The sequence below is a fragment of the Pristis pectinata genome, chromosome 8 (genome assembly GCF_009764475.1).
Source record: "Pristis pectinata isolate sPriPec2 chromosome 8, sPriPec2.1.pri, whole genome shotgun sequence".
Classification (NCBI taxonomy): Eukaryota; Metazoa; Chordata; class Chondrichthyes; order Rhinopristiformes; family Pristidae; genus Pristis; species Pristis pectinata.
Genome location: NC_067412.1, coordinates 3,542,262 through 3,563,140, shown reverse-complemented (window position 1 = coordinate 3,563,140; position 20,879 = coordinate 3,542,262). Strand labels below are relative to the sequence as shown.

Here is a 20,879-nt window from a genome sequence, read left to right as displayed (position 1 = left end):
TCCACAGAGCAAACCTTGAGGGTGCACTGCACAGTTCCTCACCCCAACTATCCTGCCAATGTCTCCCAAACCCACGACCTGTACCAATGCAGAGAGTTGTGGACACAGCTCAGCGCATCACGGACACCAGCCTCCCCTCCTTGGACTCTGTCTTTACCTCTCGCTGTCTTGGTGAAGCAGCCAGCATAATCAAAGACCCCACCCACCCGGGACATTCTCTCTTCTCTCCTCTCCCATCCGGCAGAAGATACAGGAGCCTGAGGGCACATACCACCAGACTCAAGGACAGCTTCTACCCCACTGTGATAAGACTATTGAACAGTTCCCTTATACAATGAGATGGACTATGACCTCACGATCTACCTTGTTGTGACCTTGCACCTTATTGCACTGCACTTTCTCTGTAGCTGTAACACTTTACTCTGTACTGTTATTGTTTTTACCTGTACTACCTCAATGCTCTCTGTACTCACCCAATGTATCTGCACTATGTAATGAATTGACCTGTATGATCGGTATGCAAGACAAGTTCTTCACTGTACCTCGGTACAAGTGACAATAATAAACCAATTCCAATACAGATGAAGGCAGAGGCAGCGGGCACAGGGGAACATCAGCCTGCAGGGTGCCCTCCCAAAGAGCGGGTGTAAATCCTGCAGCTCCCTCCCCAACACTGTGGGAGACCTTCACCAGAAGGAATGCAGCGACTCAAGATTCAACTTCCCACCATCTCTGCACCATTGAGGGTGGGGAATACATACAAAGCCCACCTCCTTTGAACAAACAAAAGACCAATGCTTATAACATTGTGTTGATAGATATCTTTTGGGAATATAAAGAACAACTGTAAATTGAGATGACAGTTTTGTTTCCAAACCAACCAAGGAGCAGGAAAAATCATCTTAGTAAGGGTTGTTAAGAAGGCGTATGGAGCGTTGGCCTTCATTAGTCGGGGTAGTGAGTTCAAGAGCCACGAGGTGATGTTACAGCTCTATAGAACTCCGGTTAGACCACACTTGGAGTATTGTGTTCAATTCTGGTCGCCTCACTATAGGATGTGGAAGCTTTAGAGAGGGTGCAGAGGAGATTAACCAGGATGTTGCTTAGATTGGACAGCATGGCTTATGAGGATAGGTTAAGCGAGCTGGGGCTTTTCTCTTTGGAGAGGAGGAGGATGACAGGTGACTTGATAGAGGTGTACAAGATGATAAGAGGCATAGATCGAGTGGACAGTCAGAGACTTTTTCCCAGGGCGACAATGGCTAACATGAAGGGACATAATTTTAAGGTGATTGGAGGAAAGTATAAGGTGGATGTCAGGGCTAAATTTTTTTCCCCCACAGAGAGTGGTGGGTGCGTGGAATGCACTGCCGGCAGAGGTTGTGGGGGCAGATACATTTGGGACATTTAAGAGACTCTTAGATAGACACACGAATGATGGCGAAATGGAGGGCTATATGGGAGGGAAGGGTTAGATAGATCTTAGAGCAGGATAAAATGTTGGCACAACATTGTGGGCTGAAGGGCCTGTACTGTGCTGTAGTGTTCGATGTTCTATCACACAGCACGGGCTATGTCTGTGCTGACCCATCCATACTAATTCCATTTATCAGCATTTGATCTGTAACCTTCTATGCCTCAGCAATTCAAGTGCTCACCCAGATACTTTATCAATGTTTGAGACATTTGACAGTTCTACTCATGCATACCCTTTCTGGAAAGAAGGCAAGCTGCAGTGCACAAGGCTATACCTGGCGGGACCAGCCCCTCTGAAAGTGTTTGACAGGGCACTATCATCAATTTAGAGTCACACAGCACAGAAACAAGCCCTTCGGCAAAACTCATCTGTGTTCACCAAGGTGCCTACCTGAGCTAGTCCCATTTGCCTGCATATCCCTCTGAACTTTTCCCATCCATGGACCTGTCCAAGTGTCTTGTAGATGGCGCGAGTTGCTCACCTGTGGAGTAAGGCGGAAGTTTTCGTCTCTCACAAAGCCCGAGTTGGAGTTGTATTTGATGTATTTGCCCTCTATGTAGTGTTCCAGGTGGTACAGCGGCTTTCCAGGTCTGTCCTTCATCTCCAAAATACACATCTGCATGATGTCCACCTAACATCGAGGACAGAACAGGCAGAATGTCTTTGCCGAACAAGTTCAGTCGATAACTTTTGTAACACTTGAATAGACAGGGTGAAAGCACATCAGGGGCAGCTTCTTCACACGAGCTGTGAAGAAGCATCAGTGCCCTTTCCTACTGAAGACAATGCTGTGGCACAGACTCCCGACTGACTGGACCAATCCTTCCTGTGTAAAGGGGAATCTGAGGGGGAACTTCACTCAGAGGGAGGTGCGAGTGTGGGACGAGTTGCCAGTGGAAGTGGTGGATGTGGGTTCAGTTGTAACATTTAAGAGAAGTTTGGATAGGTACGTGGATGGGAAGGGATTGGAGGGATATGGTCCGGGCGCAGGTATATGTGACTGGGCAGAAGATCAGGTCGGCATGGACTAGATGGGCCGAAGGGCCTGTTTCTGTGCTGTAGTGCTCGTTATAGAGTCACACAGCATGGAAACAGGCCCTTCAGCCCAACTCGTCCATGCTGACTGTGTTGCCCAGTGAGCTAGTCCCATCTTTGGCCCAGAGCCCTCTAAACCTCTTCTATCCATGGACTTATCTAGATGGCTTTTAAATGTTGCTAATGTGCCCGCCTCAACCACTATTTCTGGCAGCTCGTTCCAAATATGCACCACCCTGTGTGCGAAGAAGCTGCCCCTGATGTCCCTTTTAAATCTCTTGACTCTGATCTTAAACCTCTATCCTCTTGTTGTTAGCACCCCCTCCCTGGGGAAAAGACTATGTGCTTTCACCCTGTCTGTGCCCTTCATGATCTTATACACCTCTATCAGGTCACCCCTCAACCTCCTACATTCCAGGGAATAAAGTCCTCGTCTACGCCACCTCTCCTTGTAACTCAGGCCCCCAAGTCTGGGCAACATCCTGGTAAACCTTTTATGCACTCTTTCTAGTTTAATAACATCTTTCCTATAACAGGGTGACCAAACTGAACACAATACTCCAAGTGCGGCCTCACCAACATTTTATACAACTGCAACATAACTTCCCAACTCCTCTACTCAATGCCTTGACTGATGAAGGCCAGTTGAAGTCACCCAGTACAGAAACAGGCCCTTTGGTCCACCAAGTCCATGCTGACCAGATACTAACCCAATTTACCAGCACTCACTCAATGGCTTTGCAATTCAAGTGCTCGCCCAGATACTTAAATGTTGTAGGAGTAAACACGATGATGCTGGAGGAACTCAGCAGGCCAGGCAGCATCCGTGGAGAAAAGCAGGTGGTCAATGTTTCGGGTCAGGACCCTTGCAGCCGAACAGCATGAACATCGAATTCTCCCACTTTAAGGAAACCCCACCCCCACCCACACCTCTTCTTTTCTTCCCTTTCTTAGCCTCTCTCTTTTTTCTACTCCACTTTTTTCCTCCTTACCTTTGACCCATCCCCCGGTGGATCTGCTCTCCCCTCCTCCCCTGCACCTGCCCATCACTATCTCTTACCTGCATCTACCTATCACCACCCTGTGCCCACCCGCCTCCCCTCTTTTGTCTACCTATCACTGCTCTGCTTTTCCCTCCTATATATTGGGCTTCCCCTTTTCCTATCTTCAGTCCCGAAGAAGGGTCCTGACCCGAAGCGTTGACCTCCTGCTTTTCTCCACAGATGTTGCCCGGCCTGCTGAGCCCCTCCAGCATCATCGTGTTTTTTATCTAGATTGCAGCACCTGCAGTCCTTTGTTTCTCCTGCTGTAGGAGTACCACTTCAGGCAGTTACAGAACAAAATCACAACCGCTATGGCACAGAAGGGAGTCAGACAGCTGCCTTTCTACAGCAATCCAGCCAGCCCCATCCCCGATAGACCTGAAAAATATTTCCTCTCAGGTGCCTATCTCATTCCCTTTTGAAAGCCCTTACCCACAGGGCTTCTACCCCACAGTGATAAGCCTACTGAACGGTTCCCTTATACGATGAGATAGACTCTTGACCTCACAATCTACCTTGTTTGACCCTGCACCTTATTGTCTACCTGCACTGCACTTCCCTGTAGCTGTGACACTTTACTCTGTACTCTTACCATGTACTGCCTCAATGCACTGTGTAATGAATTGATCCGTACGATCGGTATGCAAGACAAGTTTTTCACTGTACCTCAGTACATGTAACAATAATAAACCAATACCATCAGGCTTTATTTTAAAGATTGGCCTTGAACCTGCTCAGAAGTTCAGCTTCAGAACATGTTACCCTGTGCACTGTAGCGTGAACCCTGGTAGAGAATGTGACTGACAAGCCACTGGCCAAGGGTGTCACTACCAAACACACAGCCCGAAGCTATGCTACAACATCAAACCAGCAGTACATTTTCCAATACTTTCCATAGTTGGCTGCACACCTGTTGACAGGTAAACACTAAGTTGGCCTTTTACCGCCTTGAGCCTTTTGACAAGCATCGCTGCCACCGTTCTCAATGGTTCAACCAGCACCTCCACTGAGTACAAGCTACTGAGACCAGGTATGACCCCTACTCTATGTTGAAGTTGATGGTCTCAGTCAGGCAGCTCAGGGCAAAGCACAGTCAATGCGACCACCAAGCACATTCACCAGGGGAGAGCAGCTGTAGAAGGGGGAGTGGAATGGCTGTCAGATAGGAAGTGAATGAATCTGAAATGGCTTGTTGTTCTGCAAAACCAGCTTGACTAGATTGTAAGTGGTAACTTTTATATCTGAACAACTTCATTAACAGAAGCCCTCTAGCACGAGTTATAAAACATCCATTACTTTAACTGTCATACAGTCAGAATCATACAGCACGGAAACAGGCCCTTCGGCCCAACTCATCCACGCTGACTGTGTCGCCCAGTGAGCTAGTCCCATCTGCCCGCATTTGGCCCGTAGCCCTCTGAACCTCTCCTATCCATGGACTTATCTCAATGCCTTTGAAATGCTGCTAAATGTTAAACGTTGTCCTGATCCCTAGATTCTTCTTCACTGGAACAGGACTAATTCAACTGACGTGTCAATCAGCAAATAATTCCCAGTTAGTTACAGTGATACGCGAGCTGGTAATCCTGCAGCGACCATCATCATGCAGTCCGACAGTAACTGGCAGTTCAGGAACAGATGCAGACCTGAATAAAACACACATAGCACACAGGCACGGTCGTGTAGGGGTTGGTGTAACGTTATTACAGCACCAGCGACCCGGGTTCCATCCCGGCCGCTGTCTGTAAGGAGTTTGTACGTTCTCCCCGTGTCTGCGTGGGTTTCCTCCGGGTGCTCCGGTTTCCTCCCACATTCCAAAGGCGTACGGGTTAGGAAGTTGTGGGCATGCTATGTTGGCGCCGAAAGTGTGGCGACACTTGCGGGCTGCCCCCAGAACACTCGATGCAAAGTATGCATTTCGCTGTGTGTTTCGATGTACGTGACTAATAAAGAAATCTTATAACCCGCTGACTGTAATTACAGTTCATGATTTCATTTGAAGTTCTCAATGAGATTACAGGCTTCTAATTCTTCTTTAGGGATTCATTAATGCGCTAACTTGCCTGAACGACTCAACACCGAGAGAACTGTATCAGGTTAGATCATAAAACTGAATGACCAAGTGAGTGGATTTCTGTTGAGTAAGGGTAGCAAGGGCTCCAGGTAGATGGAGCCGAGATCCAGCTCAGCCACAGTACGACTGAGTGATGGATTAGGCTCGACAAGTGAAACATCTCCTGCTGTTCCCACTGTTCAGATCTGCAGTCCTACTGACCACTCCACCTGTTTGGGAGGCTTGTGTCTGTTGTACTCCTCTCCCCACAGCTTTGCCTCCATCTGAAGCCGCACATCCTCAAAGTACACCTCTCGATCCACCGAGTCTATGTAACGCTTTGCAACGTAATTGGAGGCAGATTTCCACTGCTGGTGACGTGTGAAGTTTGAAAGTTTCTTCCTGTGGCGTAAATTACAAATAAAAATTAACATAGTGCAGCATTTGGGGATATGGATCAGCAAGTAAAGCAACTCTCCTGCAACGAAAAACCTATCAAGCCACCAAGCTCCTCAGTTGAATAAATCTTCGCCCACAATTACCCCGAAGGTCCTGGCTCTCTCGAATAGTTTATGCACTTCATCCCACCTGTCCCCATCAACCCCCCACCCCACCCCCGCCCCATCCTCCTCACCAAACACCTTCCCAGTCCACCACTTCCAAAATTCTCGACTCCTCACTGGAGGTGCAATTTCACAGATGAAAATCCCGTTCCAGTAGCTGTGCAAAGGGGCCGTTCACTGTGAAGAAGTCTCATACCCAGTGTGTCAACAGAGGCACACACTCCAGCACAAACTCTGCCCTGTCACAATGCCATAGATGCATTCACTCAGGGTCACGTATGAATAAAGATTCGATAGGACTTGCCCCCACTCCCCAGGCTACAAAGCAAAAGTAAGACCAGCAATACTAACAAGAATTGCAAGAACAGCAACAAACTATAAAATAATTCATTTAAAAGCATGGGTTAAATAAAAGTTGTAACTGTATTTCCTGTGAGATACTTGCAGAAAGGGTATTAAACACACAAAGCCCCCCAGTCTGAGAGTTTTGGGTTTCTGTTGCCTTGGTAACACTGAACTACTTCCAGCTGTAAACTGGGAACAAAACCACGAGCTGGAAAGATGCCCTGCCCAGTGTCCACAGAGCTTCCGAAAATCAGCAACTCATCTCATCCGCTCAAGCTCATGCTGGATCCCACACAAATGTTAACCCAAAATAAAGTTGCAAATGACTGGGTGACTTAAAGTAAACAGGATCAAAAATAGACAATGTGACAGGGTGTGGGAAATGGGGCAGAAGGTGACCAGTGGAGAACTCTTGGTCAGGCAGATTCCCCCGAGATAGTGTGCCACGTTAATTCTATAAAACTTGCAGAGAAATATTCTTTCAACAAAAAAAAAAGATTGGCAGATATTACATCCACAACTGGTTCTTAACCAACTCTCCTTCGTCACTGTGCTCCCAGTTCCCAGCCCTTTGCATTCACTGTTGAAAGTATCCTGACTGGTTGCATCACGGTCTGGGACGGCAATTCGAATGTGCAGCAACATAAGAAGCTGCAGAGAGTAGTGGACTCTGCCCAATACATCACGGGCACACCCCTCCCCACCTACGTGAGGCTCTGCCTCAAAAAGGCAACATCTATCATCAAAGATCCCCACCATCCGAGCCATGCCATCTTCCCGCAGCTACCATTGGGCAGGGGGTACAGAAGCCTGAAGTTCCACACCACCAGGTTCAGGAACAGCTACTTCCCTTCAACCATTTGGTTCTTGAGCCAACCAGCACAACCCTAATCACTACCTCAGTACAGCAACACTATGACCACTTTTGCTGCCTCGGGAAAGCAGCCAGCATAGTCAAAGACCCCTCCCACCCCAGACATTCTCTCTTCTCCCCCCTCCCATTGGGCAGAAGATACAAAAGCCTGAAAGCACGTACCACCAGGCTCAAGGACAGCTTCTATCGTGCTGTTATAACACTACTGAATGGTCCCCTAGTACAATTAGGTGGACTCTTGAGCTTGCAATCTAACTCATTATGGCCTTGCACCTTACTGTCTGCCTGCACTGCACTTTCTCTGTAACTGTAACACTTTATTCTGCATTCTGACATTGTTTCACCTCGTACTACCTCATTGCACTGTGTAATGAACTGATCTGTACGAACAGTATGCAAGACAAGTTTGTCATTGTACCTTGGTACTGGTGACAATAATAAACCAAGTTACCAATTAAAATGGACTTGGTCTTTTTTTTGTTCTAATTGTGTTCTTTCTTGTAAAAATTGTGTATAATTTATGTTTTTCTTGTGAATGCTGCGTATCTGATGCTCTACCTGTGATGCTGCTGCAAGTAAGTTTTTCATTGCCCCTGTGCACACATGGACTTGTGCAGATGACAACAAACTCGACTTTGACTTTGATTTAGGGGCAGTCAATGGATATCACAAACCAGAGGTCTGGCACCTCACACACCACACAAGCTGGGGACAATGAGTTTAACCATTATGGTCCCACCGACGACCCAGGTACAATCATCTGGCACCCCAGAACTGTTTCTATCTGGAATTTCCCAGTGGTGCACCAGCTGAGCAAATGATCCACAAGATCTCAGGGGAAACTAAAATCAGAGCTTTTTGTTTTAAAACATTACAGAGCAAATTATTCTGGATTAAATCCTATTATGGGTAGGTTAGAGTCATAGATTCACCCTACCTCTGTACTAATGACTAGTATTCTTCTGGGGGAAACACACTGTTAGTTCTTTCTCCCATCACAGAAACCAGCCTCCCCTCCATGAACTCTGTCCACATTTCTTGCTGCCTCGGTAAAGCAGCCGGCATAATCAAAAACCCACCCACCCCAGACATTCTCTCTTCTTCCCCCTCCCATCGGGCAGAAGATACAAAAGCCTGAAAGCACGTACCACCAGGCTCAAGGACAGCTTCTATCCCAATGTTACAAGACCATTGAACAGTTCCCCAGTATAAGATGGACTCTTGACCTCACAATCTACCTCATCGTGGCCCTTGCACCATATTGTCTGCCTGCACTGCACTTTCTCTGTAGCTGTTACACTTGATTCTGCATTCTGTTATTGTTCTACCTTGTACTACATGTAATGAATTGATTTGTGTGAACGGTACGCAAGACAATTTTTTCTCTGTACCTCGGTACATGCGACAATAATAAACCAATTCCAATTCTAATTCTAATCACATTTCCTACACAATTTAGTTAGATGCACCTCCAGGAGCAACAGTAGTGTGTTATGGTGGGGAATATACAGGCTCACGTTCCCACCCAGGTACCACTGGCCTTTCCCTGCCTGGTTCTACATTAACGGCAACAACAGAAGTACAACTTACGTTCTGTAGCATTCTCGCATTGCGCCACGGCCGAACGGCTGAAAGAGAAACATTGATCTCTCAATTCACGTTTCAACTTTATAAACAGGTTTGAAATATTAAAAATGTCACAACCTTACTGGGAGAAGTCCCCATAAACCTTCACTTTGCTTTTGAAAGTCAGATCCACATTACACTGCTCCTCTGCAGGACTGGGCCTTGTACACTGCTGAAGCGAGCCAGCTGCAGTGATGCCGGGCACATGCTGCGTCAGCCTGGGTCTGCCCCTGGTTCCTCCGATGTGACACTTTACTCTATACTACTATTGTTTTTACCTGTATGACATCAATGCACTCTGTACTAACCCAATGTAACTGCACTGTGTAATGAATTGACCTGTACGATCAGTTTGCAAGACAAGTTTTTCACTTTTCCTCGGTACAAGTGACAATAATAAACCAATACCAATAGTGAATGGATCCATTTCACGAGCTCGGTAAGCCAGTGAAGTGAACACCAGGGGGCAGCGCTGACCCCAGCCATCACGTTTCTGCAAGTCCTCTACAGCTGCTTATCAGTTCCAACAGTGGACAGGGTGATCAATGGACAGACTACACAGCAGAACAACTTGAGGAAGATAAGTTTTCTGATAAGCTAGAACTACAGATCCCAAGTTATTAGTGCTGAGCATTAATTATATTCAATCATCATCAACAAGTCTAACTTTTCCAAACTATGGCAAGCATCCAAGTTTCAGCAATGCTGGGTGTGATCCCATCAAGGGGTTGAATGCTTCCTAATAGCCACAATGTGAAAAGGTACAAGCCTCTCTCCAGTACTGAGGTTGGCTGGAAACCACAGCAGGTCAACCCATGGGGGGGGGTGGTGGGGGGGGGGGGAGGGATTCAAAGAAACCAACCTCACCTCCCCACATACTAACTTCTAACCTTATGCAGTTTTACTGTACTACCGCACAGACCGAGCAGTCACAGCTAGGTCAGAAGCAAAAACCATTCCCAGCAAGTCAAAGCACCTAAGGAGTTTTTTCAGTACAGAACAAGATCTACTCGGCACGGAAGTGCAGCGGTTGGCATAACACACTGCGCAAAAGATGCATTTCACTGTGTTTTGACGTACATGTGACTAATAAAGAAATCCCATCTGAACTTAATGAAACAACAAACACTCAGCCAGTCGAACAGCATCTGCAACTTAATGAAGGCGTGGAGGAGCTTTCTACATGACTGTACATGCATCTACAAGCGCTAGGACTTTGGTCACGCCCAATCTGCTGCATCATCTATAACAAGACATTCCGTGCTTTACAGAGAAAAACCAGACCAGGATCCACACAAGGTCTTTCATGACCATATAATAATTACAGAAGGGGTACAGCAGTCTAGTGGTTAAGTTACCAGACTAACAGCCCAAATTGTGGGCCATTTACCACAGACACGAGTTTGAATCTCACCCCACCCCTGGCAGTGGAGAATTTAAATACAAGCAATTAAATAAATTTGCAGACGCAAGAGACGGCAGATGCCGGGATCTGGAGCAACAAACAATCTGCTGGAGGAACTCAGTGGGTCGAGCAGCATCTGTGGGGGGAAAGGAACTGTCAATGTTTCGGGTCAAGACCCTGCTTCACTGAGAGTGGAGAGGGGAGACGGCCGGTATAAAGAGAAGGGGGAGTGGTGAGAAAGTGTTTCCCCAACTCGTTGAATACATCAGGCCAACAGTGGAAAATTCTCTGCTTCACTATCAATACCGACTGGAGATGTTACAAGTTCACTTGAGGCAGTTGGGGCTTCATTTTAACAAACATTCCCTCGGTGCTCCTGTCTCTGGAATGGGCCTCAATTACATTTTCTGATGGTTTGACAAGAGTACAACCACAGAACGGTATTGTAGTGGTTAGCATAACGCTATTACAGCGTCAGCGACCCGGGTTCAATTCCGGCCGCTGTCTGTAAGGAGTTTGTACGTTCTCCCCGTGTCTGCGTGGGTTTCCTCCGGGTGCTCCGGTTTCCTCCCACATTCCAAAGACGTATGAGTTAGGAAGTTGTAGGCATGCTATGTTGGCGCCGGAAACATGGCGACACTTGCGGGCTGCCCCCAGAACACTCTACGCAAAACATGCATTTCGCTGATGTTTCGATGTACGTGTGACTAATAAAGAAGTCTTATAACAAGGACGAGAACATTGCTAAGTGCCCTGGTCTGTAGGTTATTTGGCAGCTTTTGTTTAAATCTTTCTTGCGTTTACCACATTCAGTGAAGAGACAAGGGACTTCAGTGCAGATATATAGGTCCCTGGTCAGACCCCACTTGGAGTACTGTGCTCAGTTCTGGTCACCTCACTACAGAAAAGATGTGGAAGCCATAGAGAGGGCGCAGAGGAGATTTACAAGGATGCTGCCTGGGATGCGGAGCATGCCTTATGAAAGCAGGTTGAGGGAACTTGGCCTTTTCTCCTTGGAGAGACGGAGGATGAGGGGGGACCTGGTAGAGGTGTATAAGATGATGAGAGGCATTGATTGTGTGGATAGTCAGAGGCTTTTTCACAGGGCTGAATTGGTGGCCACAAGAGGACACAGGTTTAAGGTGCTGGGGAGTAGGTACAGAGGAGATGTCAGGGGTAAGTTTTTTACTCAGAGAGTGGTGAGTGCGTGGAATGGGCTGCTGGAAATGGTGGTGGGGGCTGATACGATAGGGTCTTTCAAGAGACTGTTAGATCGGTACATGGAGCTGAGTAAAATAGAGGGCTATGGGTAAGCCTAGTAATTTCTAGGGTAGGGACATGTTCAGCACAGCTTTGTGGGCTGAAGGGCCTGAATTGTGCTGTAATTGTTCTATGTTCTAGATTTACAACACCCTCCTAATTTCCAGCTCACAAGTGGCCCAGACTCTCATTTCCTGCCAATTCTCCAATGAACTAATGGTGTGCAGACAGCACAGCGCTGTCTGAAGTGGCCTAAAGCCAACGGCTTTTAGGAAATGATGCTCTTACTTGTTTCGCCATTTTCATGAGTACCTCATCTTCGACCCATTTGCCTGAAATAGCATTGTACCTGTTGAGACAGGAAAACAAGAGCGGATTACTTGGAATCTGAATCATTTCTCTGCATCCACCCCTTGTTTTCTATAAATGGACCCACCCCACCTTCAGTTATTGTCCAACGCAGCCTACGAGGGAAGCCAGACCTGGGTGGGGCTTCCCTATCTCGCCCACCTTTCAGAAGGTCAACCTGCCGAGCAGACCCGACTATGAAGAAAATGCTGTGTTTCCCCTGCAGTCTTCACAACCTTGGGACGTCCCACCAATCCAGACAGGACAGGGTGCCTGGTACCTCGATCAGGGATTGATCATTAAACCTGCCAATTCAACCCACTAGTGGCTTCCGAAGGTCAGGACCCTGCCAGCCAACCTTGCGCTGTGTACACAGACTTTCTCCACCACAGCACAGGTGAAGCCAGAGACAAGCTGGGAAACTATCCACTGCCCCATCTGTGTACACAGCGCGGGGTTGGCTGGGAGGGTCCTGACCTTCAGAAGCCACTAAGTGGGTTTAATTGGCAGGTTTAATGATCAATCCCTGGTTGAGGTACCAGGCAGTTTCGATACCTCAACCTCACTGAGAGCTTACAAATTCCAAACCCAAGTGGATACCTGGGGCAGACTGTGCCTCAAACAGAGCCAAACGGGCAAGAATCATTCATCTGAGGAATTCTTGACATTGGGAGATTGAACCCAGTGAACAATCAGGGACCTACCTGTCTGAATCCACTACCAGACAGAATGAAGGGGAAACAGGAGGGGGTTAAAAATAAGTCACAGTAGGAAGAGAGAGAAATGTTTTGACGCTGCAGTTTCCCCTGGAGTGCCACACAGAGCAGAGGCTGCTTGTCTCGAACAACAAACGACATCAGGTTTATACCAGTCTTGGTTCAGTGGGAATTGGGAGCAACGTCTCCGGGGTAGGGAGCAGCAGCCAGGGTTCTGCATGCCGCCTGTTGCCAGGCAATTTGCACGTGTGCTGAACATGCAGCAAGGAGAGGATGCGCTCCATTGCGATGTTCTTTAGGGACAGCCTGCTGGAGTTTGGAGGCACGGGCCAATAAACAGTCAACGTACAGCAGAGGATCTAACGCCAGTTACTTTAAGGGGATAAGGGAGTCTGTCATCTCCATTTTCCAACAAAATTCTCTCCCCCCTCCACCGCCCCCCCCCCCCCCCCCCCCCCCCCAGGTGGCAGAGTGGAGCAGAACCACAACCCAGGTTCGATCCTGACCTCGGGCGCTGTCTGCGTGGAGTTTGCATGTTCTCCCTGTGACCGCATGGGTGGGTGCTCTGGTTTCCTCCCACACCGTAACGAGGTGCAGGTCCGTCAGACCATAAGACAATGGACATAGAATATTATAGCACAGTACAGGCCCTTCGGCCCACAATATTGTGCCGACATTTTATCCTGCTCTAAGATCTATCTATACCTTCCCTCCCACATAGCCCTCCATTTCTCTATCATTCATGTGGATAGGAGCAGAATTAGGCTATTCGGCCCATCAAGTCTACTCCGCCATTCAATCATGGCTAATTTATCTTTCCCTCTCAACCCACTTCTCCTGCCTTCTCCCCGTAACCTTTGTCACCCTTACTAATCAAGAACCTATCAACCTCCGCTTTAAATATACCCAATGACTTGGCTTCCACAGCCATCTGCAGCAATGAATTCCACAGATTCACCACCCTCTGGCTGAAGAAATTCCTCCTCATCTCTATGGGTCGGTGGATTAGTTGTCTGCTGTAAATTGTCCCTAGTGTGTAGTGGAGTGGTTGAATCTGTGGGGAGTTGAATGAAGGATCCGGTCCCATGCTCTACAATTCTACGAGTATTGTTGGTATTGGTGTTGGTTTATTATTGTCACTTGTACCGAGGTTCAGTGAAAAACTTGTCTTGCATACCGATCGTACAGGTCAATTCATTACACAGTGCAGTTACATTGGGCTTAGTTTGGAACAGGAACAGCTGCCACAGAATCAATCTAGCACTGGACATCCCAAGTGCGGCCTGCTGCTCGATTTTACAGCAGCATTATTCCTTGTTCCCAACAACTTGGCTGTACAGCTCCATGGAACTGAGTGGCAATAAGGAAAAAGTATCAGTGGTAGCTACAGATTGGCAGGCTGTAATTTTCCCACAAGAAAAAAAAATTAAACCATTTTACAACTAGACTTACAGGAATTTCTATTTCCAGCTGAAACTATTCTATTTTTGGCTTTAGAGAAGGGGGAGAAAAAGCGACCAGTCTGAATGACAGCCATGTCCTGCAATGTGCAGTATATTTCATTAGCTCTGCCTTGTGACAATATGCTGGCACCAAAAGATAAATGTACAAAGCAAATCGCTAAATGTTTTTAATTTCAGGGTAGAAACAAACATGAACACTCAGCTCCCAGTAGGTTTAACATTAGCTGTGGTGTTGCAAGTTTGATCAAACTGGCGAAAGGCCAAGCTCAGTCACAAATCAGAAACATAATACTCTGCTGGTGCTCAGCCAGAGTCGGCCAGCAGTATTGATGCTTGGTTACAATATCACTATTTAAAGGCTGCCCTCACACCCAGCAATGAGATCCAAACATGGTTGAAGACAGCAGAGACATCCCAATACTGAAAAAAATTTAAAAATCTTCAAGCTACATGATAGTGTAGCAGTTAGCGTAACGCTATTACAGTGCCAGTGACCCGAGTTCAATTCTGGCCACTGTCTGTACGGGGTTTGCAAGTTTATGGGCTGCTCCCAGAACAGTCTATGCAAAAGGTGCATTTGAGATATCTTTATTAGTCACATGTACATCAAAACACACAGTGAAATGCACCTTTTGCGTAGAGTGTTCTGGGGGCAGCCCGCAAGTGTCGCTACGCTTCCAGCGCCAACACAGCATGCCCACAACTTCCTAACTCATACGTCTTTGGAATGTGGGAGGAAACCGGAGCACCCGGAGGAAACCCACGCAGACACGGGGAGAACGTACAAACTCCTTACAGACAGCGGCCGGAATTGAACCCGGGTCGCCACGCTAACCACTACACTACCGTGCCTGCCTCACTGTGCGTTTCAATGTTCATGTGACTAATAAAGAAATCTTATCTTAATGCACTTTGCATACAATATGTAACAAGCACAGGTAAATTCTAGGAAAGTGCTGCTCATCTTTCAAAGACATCGAAGTCTCGTGCTGGGATTTTCCAGAGTGGTCCCAGGGATTGGGGATTTGTGTCATGTGGAGACCACAGAAGCTGGGATTGCTCTCCTTGCAGTAGGGCGGGTTGAGGGCAGATTTAATCAAGGGTTTGATAGAGTAAATATAGAGAAATCGTTTCCACTGGCATGAGAGTCGGTAATCAGAGAACACAATTAGAATAGTTAGCAAGAAAGCCAAGGGATGATAAGAAATATTTTGCAGAGTGAGTCAGTATAATCTGGAAAAGACTGCCTGAAAAAGGCAGGAAGGAGCAGAGCCAGTTGTTAACCCACAACAGTACAGCACAGGAACAGGCCCTTCGGCTCACCATGTCTGAGCCAACCGTGATGCCAATTTTAACTAGTCCCATCTGCCTGCACATGGTCTCCATTCCTGGCCTGTCCTAAATGCCTCTTAGACCTTCAGAGAATTCCACTTCACTCTACAAGGTAAAATATTGCAGGGCTGTGGAGGGAGAGACCAGGGAGTGGGATTCATTCGATTGTTTCCCTTCAGGGAGGCCAGATGTGTGGCTATGGTTTATCCAGAGGCACAGTTCCATTGGCACTGGCTATATTCCGGCACCCTAACCCCACTGACCATTCTTCCTGTCAGGGTTTGGATAGCATGCTCGAGGGGACCACACTCAGTCCAGTGTGGATCTCATCTCTTCCTTTCCACCTTTCCAATCAGGGCTGCTGTAACAACATCCAAAAGCCGTGCCCAATATCTGCTCGGCTCCATCCCAACCGTTGGCTCCTGACTGGATACACTGCCTTAGCAAACACCTTCACACTTCCTTGTCCACGTGACTTCCTGTCACTTGTGCAATGCATTGCCTCATTAGGTGACGAGTAGCCTGTGACTTGGCGAGATTATCCATATTCCTTGCAATCCCCTAACAAACAAATAGCATGAATAGACCACACCACAGCCCCCAGGAAAGGATCATTTCCATCTGGTCAAAACTTCTTGATCAGAGAAGTTTGTCATCTCAAACAACACCAGAGTTGTGGCCACAGCTCAGCACATCACGGAAACCAGCCTCCCCTCCACGGACTCTGTCTACACTTCTCGCTGCCTCGGTAAAGCAGCCAACATAATCAAGGACCCCTCCCGCCCCGGACATTCTCTCTTCTCCTCCTTCCCATCGAGCAGAAGATACAAAAGCCTGAAAGCACGTACCACCAGGCTCAAGGACAGCTTCTATCCCACTGTTAGAAGACTATGGAATGGACCCCTCATACGCTAAGATGAACTCTTGATCTACCTCATCATGGCCCTTGCACCTTATTGTCCGCCTGCACTGCACTTTCTCTGTAACTGTAACACTTAATTCTGCATTCTGTTATTGTTTTCCCTTGTACTGCCTCAATGCACTGATGTGATGAAATGATCTGTATGGATGGCACGCAAAACAAGATTTTCACTGTACCTCCGTATATGTGACAATAATAAACCAATTTACCAATTACATTATACCTCCTCTACTTTAAGTGGTACAAGAAAGAACCAAGACTCTGCCCTTTGTATAGGAAAATGTTTCAACACTGTTGTTGCTTTATTTCAGTGGAGCTGTTGAGAAATTTTTGGCTTCTGTGTCCCAAAGGAAGCTCTAGAACAAACATTCTGGCAAACGTCCTGGTGATCCTCAGCTTCATCAGATCCCAACTCTCAAACCACGTTTACTGTGCGCTGAATCACCGGTTCACAGAACATCACCTTAACACACTAAGGCATTATTTAAAGAAAAACCCTCAGCAATTAAAAAGATAGAATTAAAGCAACAAGAGGGATAGACCTGTAACGAGTTGCCGTCTCAGTCTCAATTTCTTCCAGGTGGAATTCTGCCCAAGGATCAGGCAAGTGCTTGGCTTTTTCCAATGCATGTTTCCAAGCATCCTGTGAAACAGATGGAACAGCTCAGTTTCCTCAAAGTTCTGAAGCCAACACTGCATTTTATTTACATGATGTGTTCTGCACAGGTCACTCTGCTTAGTGGAGACACAAGACAGACTGCAGATTTTTCGTTTGCCCGCCCTGGATCTTTTCATCTCTGTTTTTGATTCTACTGCCACGTTGAGGCCAGATACAGGTGGGAGGAGAAACACCTTGGTAGTTTCCCAACCTGACGGCATCAACATAGATTTCTCTAACTTCTGGTAACTCCCTCCCCTCTGTTTTCTTCCCACCCCCCCCCTTTGTTTTCCCTTATTCCTGTAGCCCCTTCACCCCTTTCCCCACCCTCATGACCTGCCCACCTCCTTCCCTTAATTCCACGGTCCACTGTCCTCTCCTATCGGATTCCTTCTTCAGCCCTTTGCCTCTTCCACCTATCGCTTCCCAACATCTCACATCGTCCCCTTTCACCTCCCCTCCCCCACCCACCTACCTTCCCCCCTCACCTGGACTCACCTGTCACCTTGTGCTCCTTCCCCACGCCCCCCCCCCCCCCTCCACCTTATTCTGGCTTCTGCCCTCTTTCTTTCCAGTCCTGATGAAGAGCCTCAGCCTGAAACGTCAGCTGTTTATTTCCCTCCACGGACGCCGCCTGACCTGCTGAGTTCCTCCAGTGTGTGTCACTCTACTTCGACTGCTTTTTGTATTTGTAAGCCAGTCAGACATCCATATCGCAACCAGGGGCCAAGGTCCAATAACGACTTAGTATTGAAAGTGGAGTGCATCTTCACGAAATCCATAACCAAGTATTTACAACATGCATAGTGCAAGGGGAAAAAAATCCGATTTCAAGTCCAGAATGTGAGCACTAATCCAAGCGAGAGCTTGAATTAGTGCTCAGGATCTGGCCTCAGAAGTGAGATTTGAGAAGATTAGCAGACGCACACTATTTTAACTCGCTCCAAAATTCAGAAATCACCTTACGAGGGACGATGGAAAACCAAGGCCGCAGAGGTGATCCCGAGCTTCCTGGTATGGGCCACTTTAATTCTCAGTCCCATTCCTTTTCCAAACTGTCTGTGGCCTCCCCCAGCACCACAGTGAGTTCCCAAAACAAGCTAGGAGAACAATATCTTGTCTTCCATCTGGGCACTTGTAACCTTCTGAAAGGAATACTGAATTTTCCAACTTCAGGTACACTGCTCTCTCGTCGTTTCCCATAATCACACAGGTCCTTATCTCACCCAGTTTCTTTAAAATATCTCACTAACGATCAGTCCTCATGCTCCTAACCTCCATATAGTCTTACACCCCACCCAGTCCCTCAGCTCTGCTTTCTAAACCGACAGCCCTCCTGGTTCTGAGGACGGGTGTCCCCGGCCCAAAACATTAATCGGTTTCTCCTGCCACAGTTGCTGAGTTCTTCCAGCATTTGTTTGTGTCATAAAGCAGAATATTAGTTAAATAGTGCCTCAAAAATTGCTTTCCCCATCATTTTCCACTGTTGCAATTTATGAATATAATAAAGTTAAACCCCTATGAAATAAAAGTTACCATTAAAGGGACGGTGCAGTGGGCACACATGCGCTTCCCATCACTGCTTGGATGTTGATTGGCAGTGAAAATGAACCTGTTTCCCTGTTGTACCAAACAATTCATTCACTTGACAAGTCAAATCTATCAAAGGCCATTTCGACTCCCTTACAATGCAAAACTGAAAAGTTTCCACAGCACGTTGACCATTAGAAGCCTGGTTCACTGAGGGCAATGAGCAAGCTTCCGCAATCTTGTTTTCATGCAATATTCAAGCACTTGCATTGGATGCAATATTTGGTTTCACATGCTTGTCTGCACCAAGCAGCCACAACCAAACTAACTGATCCTTAAGTTCTTTTGTTTCCTTTAAAGGCCACAGAACAAACATTGCCAAAAATCTTTAACCTGACAACCGCCAACATACAAAGGCCAGTTTACCAAATGTTGCACTTATGATTTTGTCATCTATAGAATTGACTTTTAGCGTCTGAAGTACTGACTTTATTTGGAGATACATTGTATGGTCAACTGATGCAAGACAGTAATATTTAATCTGGATCACCCTTGCGAGTTGATTCGGACTGTACGTCAGGTCAATCTGACAATGGTCACTCTGGTTTTTTGGATAAGACTTCCCTCAAAAGTGATTAGGTAAACGCTAGGATGGCACAAAAGAATACGTACTTGTCTGTACTTTTTGGGACAGTGGATCTATATTCCTCATCTCTACTACATGGCAAATTATATTTCTTTTAAACCACTTTTTGTTTATATAACCAATCAACTTTCAGTTACAATTTGGTGTCTTCTGCTCAGTTTAACTTCTAGCACTGTGAAGAATTAAATAGCCAATCTTGAAAATTAAAACAGTGGATGAAATTAAGTTCTTTGGAAAATATGTGAGTGGACCTTGGACTGGAAAACGTGAACTGAGAGATTCAGTTGGAAACTGTAAGCAGTTTGTGGCTGAATTACCAGAAGTTGATACAGGCAAGAAATGTTTCTGGTGAATGACTAGAGGTTGGCTAGGATATCTTTAGGCTATTTTTAATTAAAAATAAAACAAGAGTTTTCTGAGAAATTAGTCTCGAGAAAGAGAACGTAAAGCAAAACCTGGAACAGATAAAGTTAAAGCAAGTGGAAATGACAGAAGGCATAACTGCTTCGAATTAAACACAATGCAAGCTAATTCAAAACTGCAACTCTAAAGCACATTCACGACCTCCCATGCGCCAAGGTGCTCTGCAGACAATGCAGCACTTTCACAGTGTAATGTTGTAACGCAGAAAACATGGGTGATAGTTGTCTAAAGCAAGCTGATGAGGGATAATTATTGGCCAGAAGACAAGGACCCTACATTCTTCAAATGACGCCATTCACATCTAAGTTAGAGGCCAGAGAGGACCTTGGTATAACATCTCTTCTACAAGACAGCACCATCGACCATGCACCACTCCCTTGGTGCTGCATTGGACGTCAGCCTAGATTAATGCCGAATGTCTGCAACACTGCACGAGACACAACGACATGAGGCAAGACCATCACCAATGAGCCAAGTCTCGATGCAGAGCAGCAGATTCGAGGGGGATGTAGTTGTAGAAAGAGCGAGGCAGATGGGGGGGGAAACAGGAGAAGGCATCCGATGTCAAAAGTCAGGAGAACCAGAAAGCTGCAAGGAAAAAGCTGATGTGAATAAAAGCTGCAGGAGGAGAGACAGGGAAACGGTGTTGGAGCTGAAGATGGTGAGAAACAGGCAGACTGCAACTGTGCTCAAAGTAACTTCCAGCTTCAGGCTATTGTAGCCGTCAAAAGCACCTGCAATTAGTAAAGGAGAAAACCACTTGCTTCGGAGCAGACCTTCAGCGGGTTGTGTGGCCTTGAAATGAATCTGACCTCTGTCCATGCCCTGCTCCCCCAACTCACCCTTGGTATTGGTTTCTACACAGCTGACTGCATCTCCTGTCTGCACACACACACACACACACACACACGTGCGCACACACACACACTAACTCTGGCTGAGAGGTCAGACCTCGTCCCTGCAGAAGGGAATAAGGCCACTGCAGGAAATGACAATGCAGGCAGGTGTTCTGGCTCCCTCCTGTCCACTGATCTGATAACTAAATGTCAACACATGGACACAGTCAGCAGGAGTGCATGCAGCTCTGCCTGAGGTTACTGAGTCACCGAAACAGCTCAGCTCGTGCTCCTAAGATCGCTGGCTGTGTGAATAATGAGGAG

At 46.9% G+C, this 20,879-nt stretch overlaps 1 protein-coding gene across 3 annotated transcripts in view; it reads right to left on the bottom strand.

The window, feature by feature from the left end:
• eef2k (eukaryotic elongation factor 2 kinase) overlaps positions 1–20,879 on the bottom strand; it is a 62,872-nt gene that overhangs the window by 25,165 nt on the left and 16,828 nt on the right. For all 3 annotated transcript variants that reach the window (XM_052022503.1, XM_052022502.1, XM_052022504.1), the window contains 5 exons: positions 17,005–17,105; positions 11,970–12,030; positions 8,981–9,018; positions 5,839–6,010; positions 1,959–2,108 (listed from right to left, as the gene is read on the bottom strand). In XM_052022503.1, the coding sequence (XP_051878463.1) occupies positions 1,959–2,108; positions 5,839–6,010; positions 8,981–9,018; positions 11,970–12,030; positions 17,005–17,105 (522 nt within the window). The remainder of the gene's footprint in view (positions 1–1,958; positions 2,109–5,838; positions 6,011–8,980; positions 9,019–11,969; positions 12,031–17,004; positions 17,106–20,879) is intronic.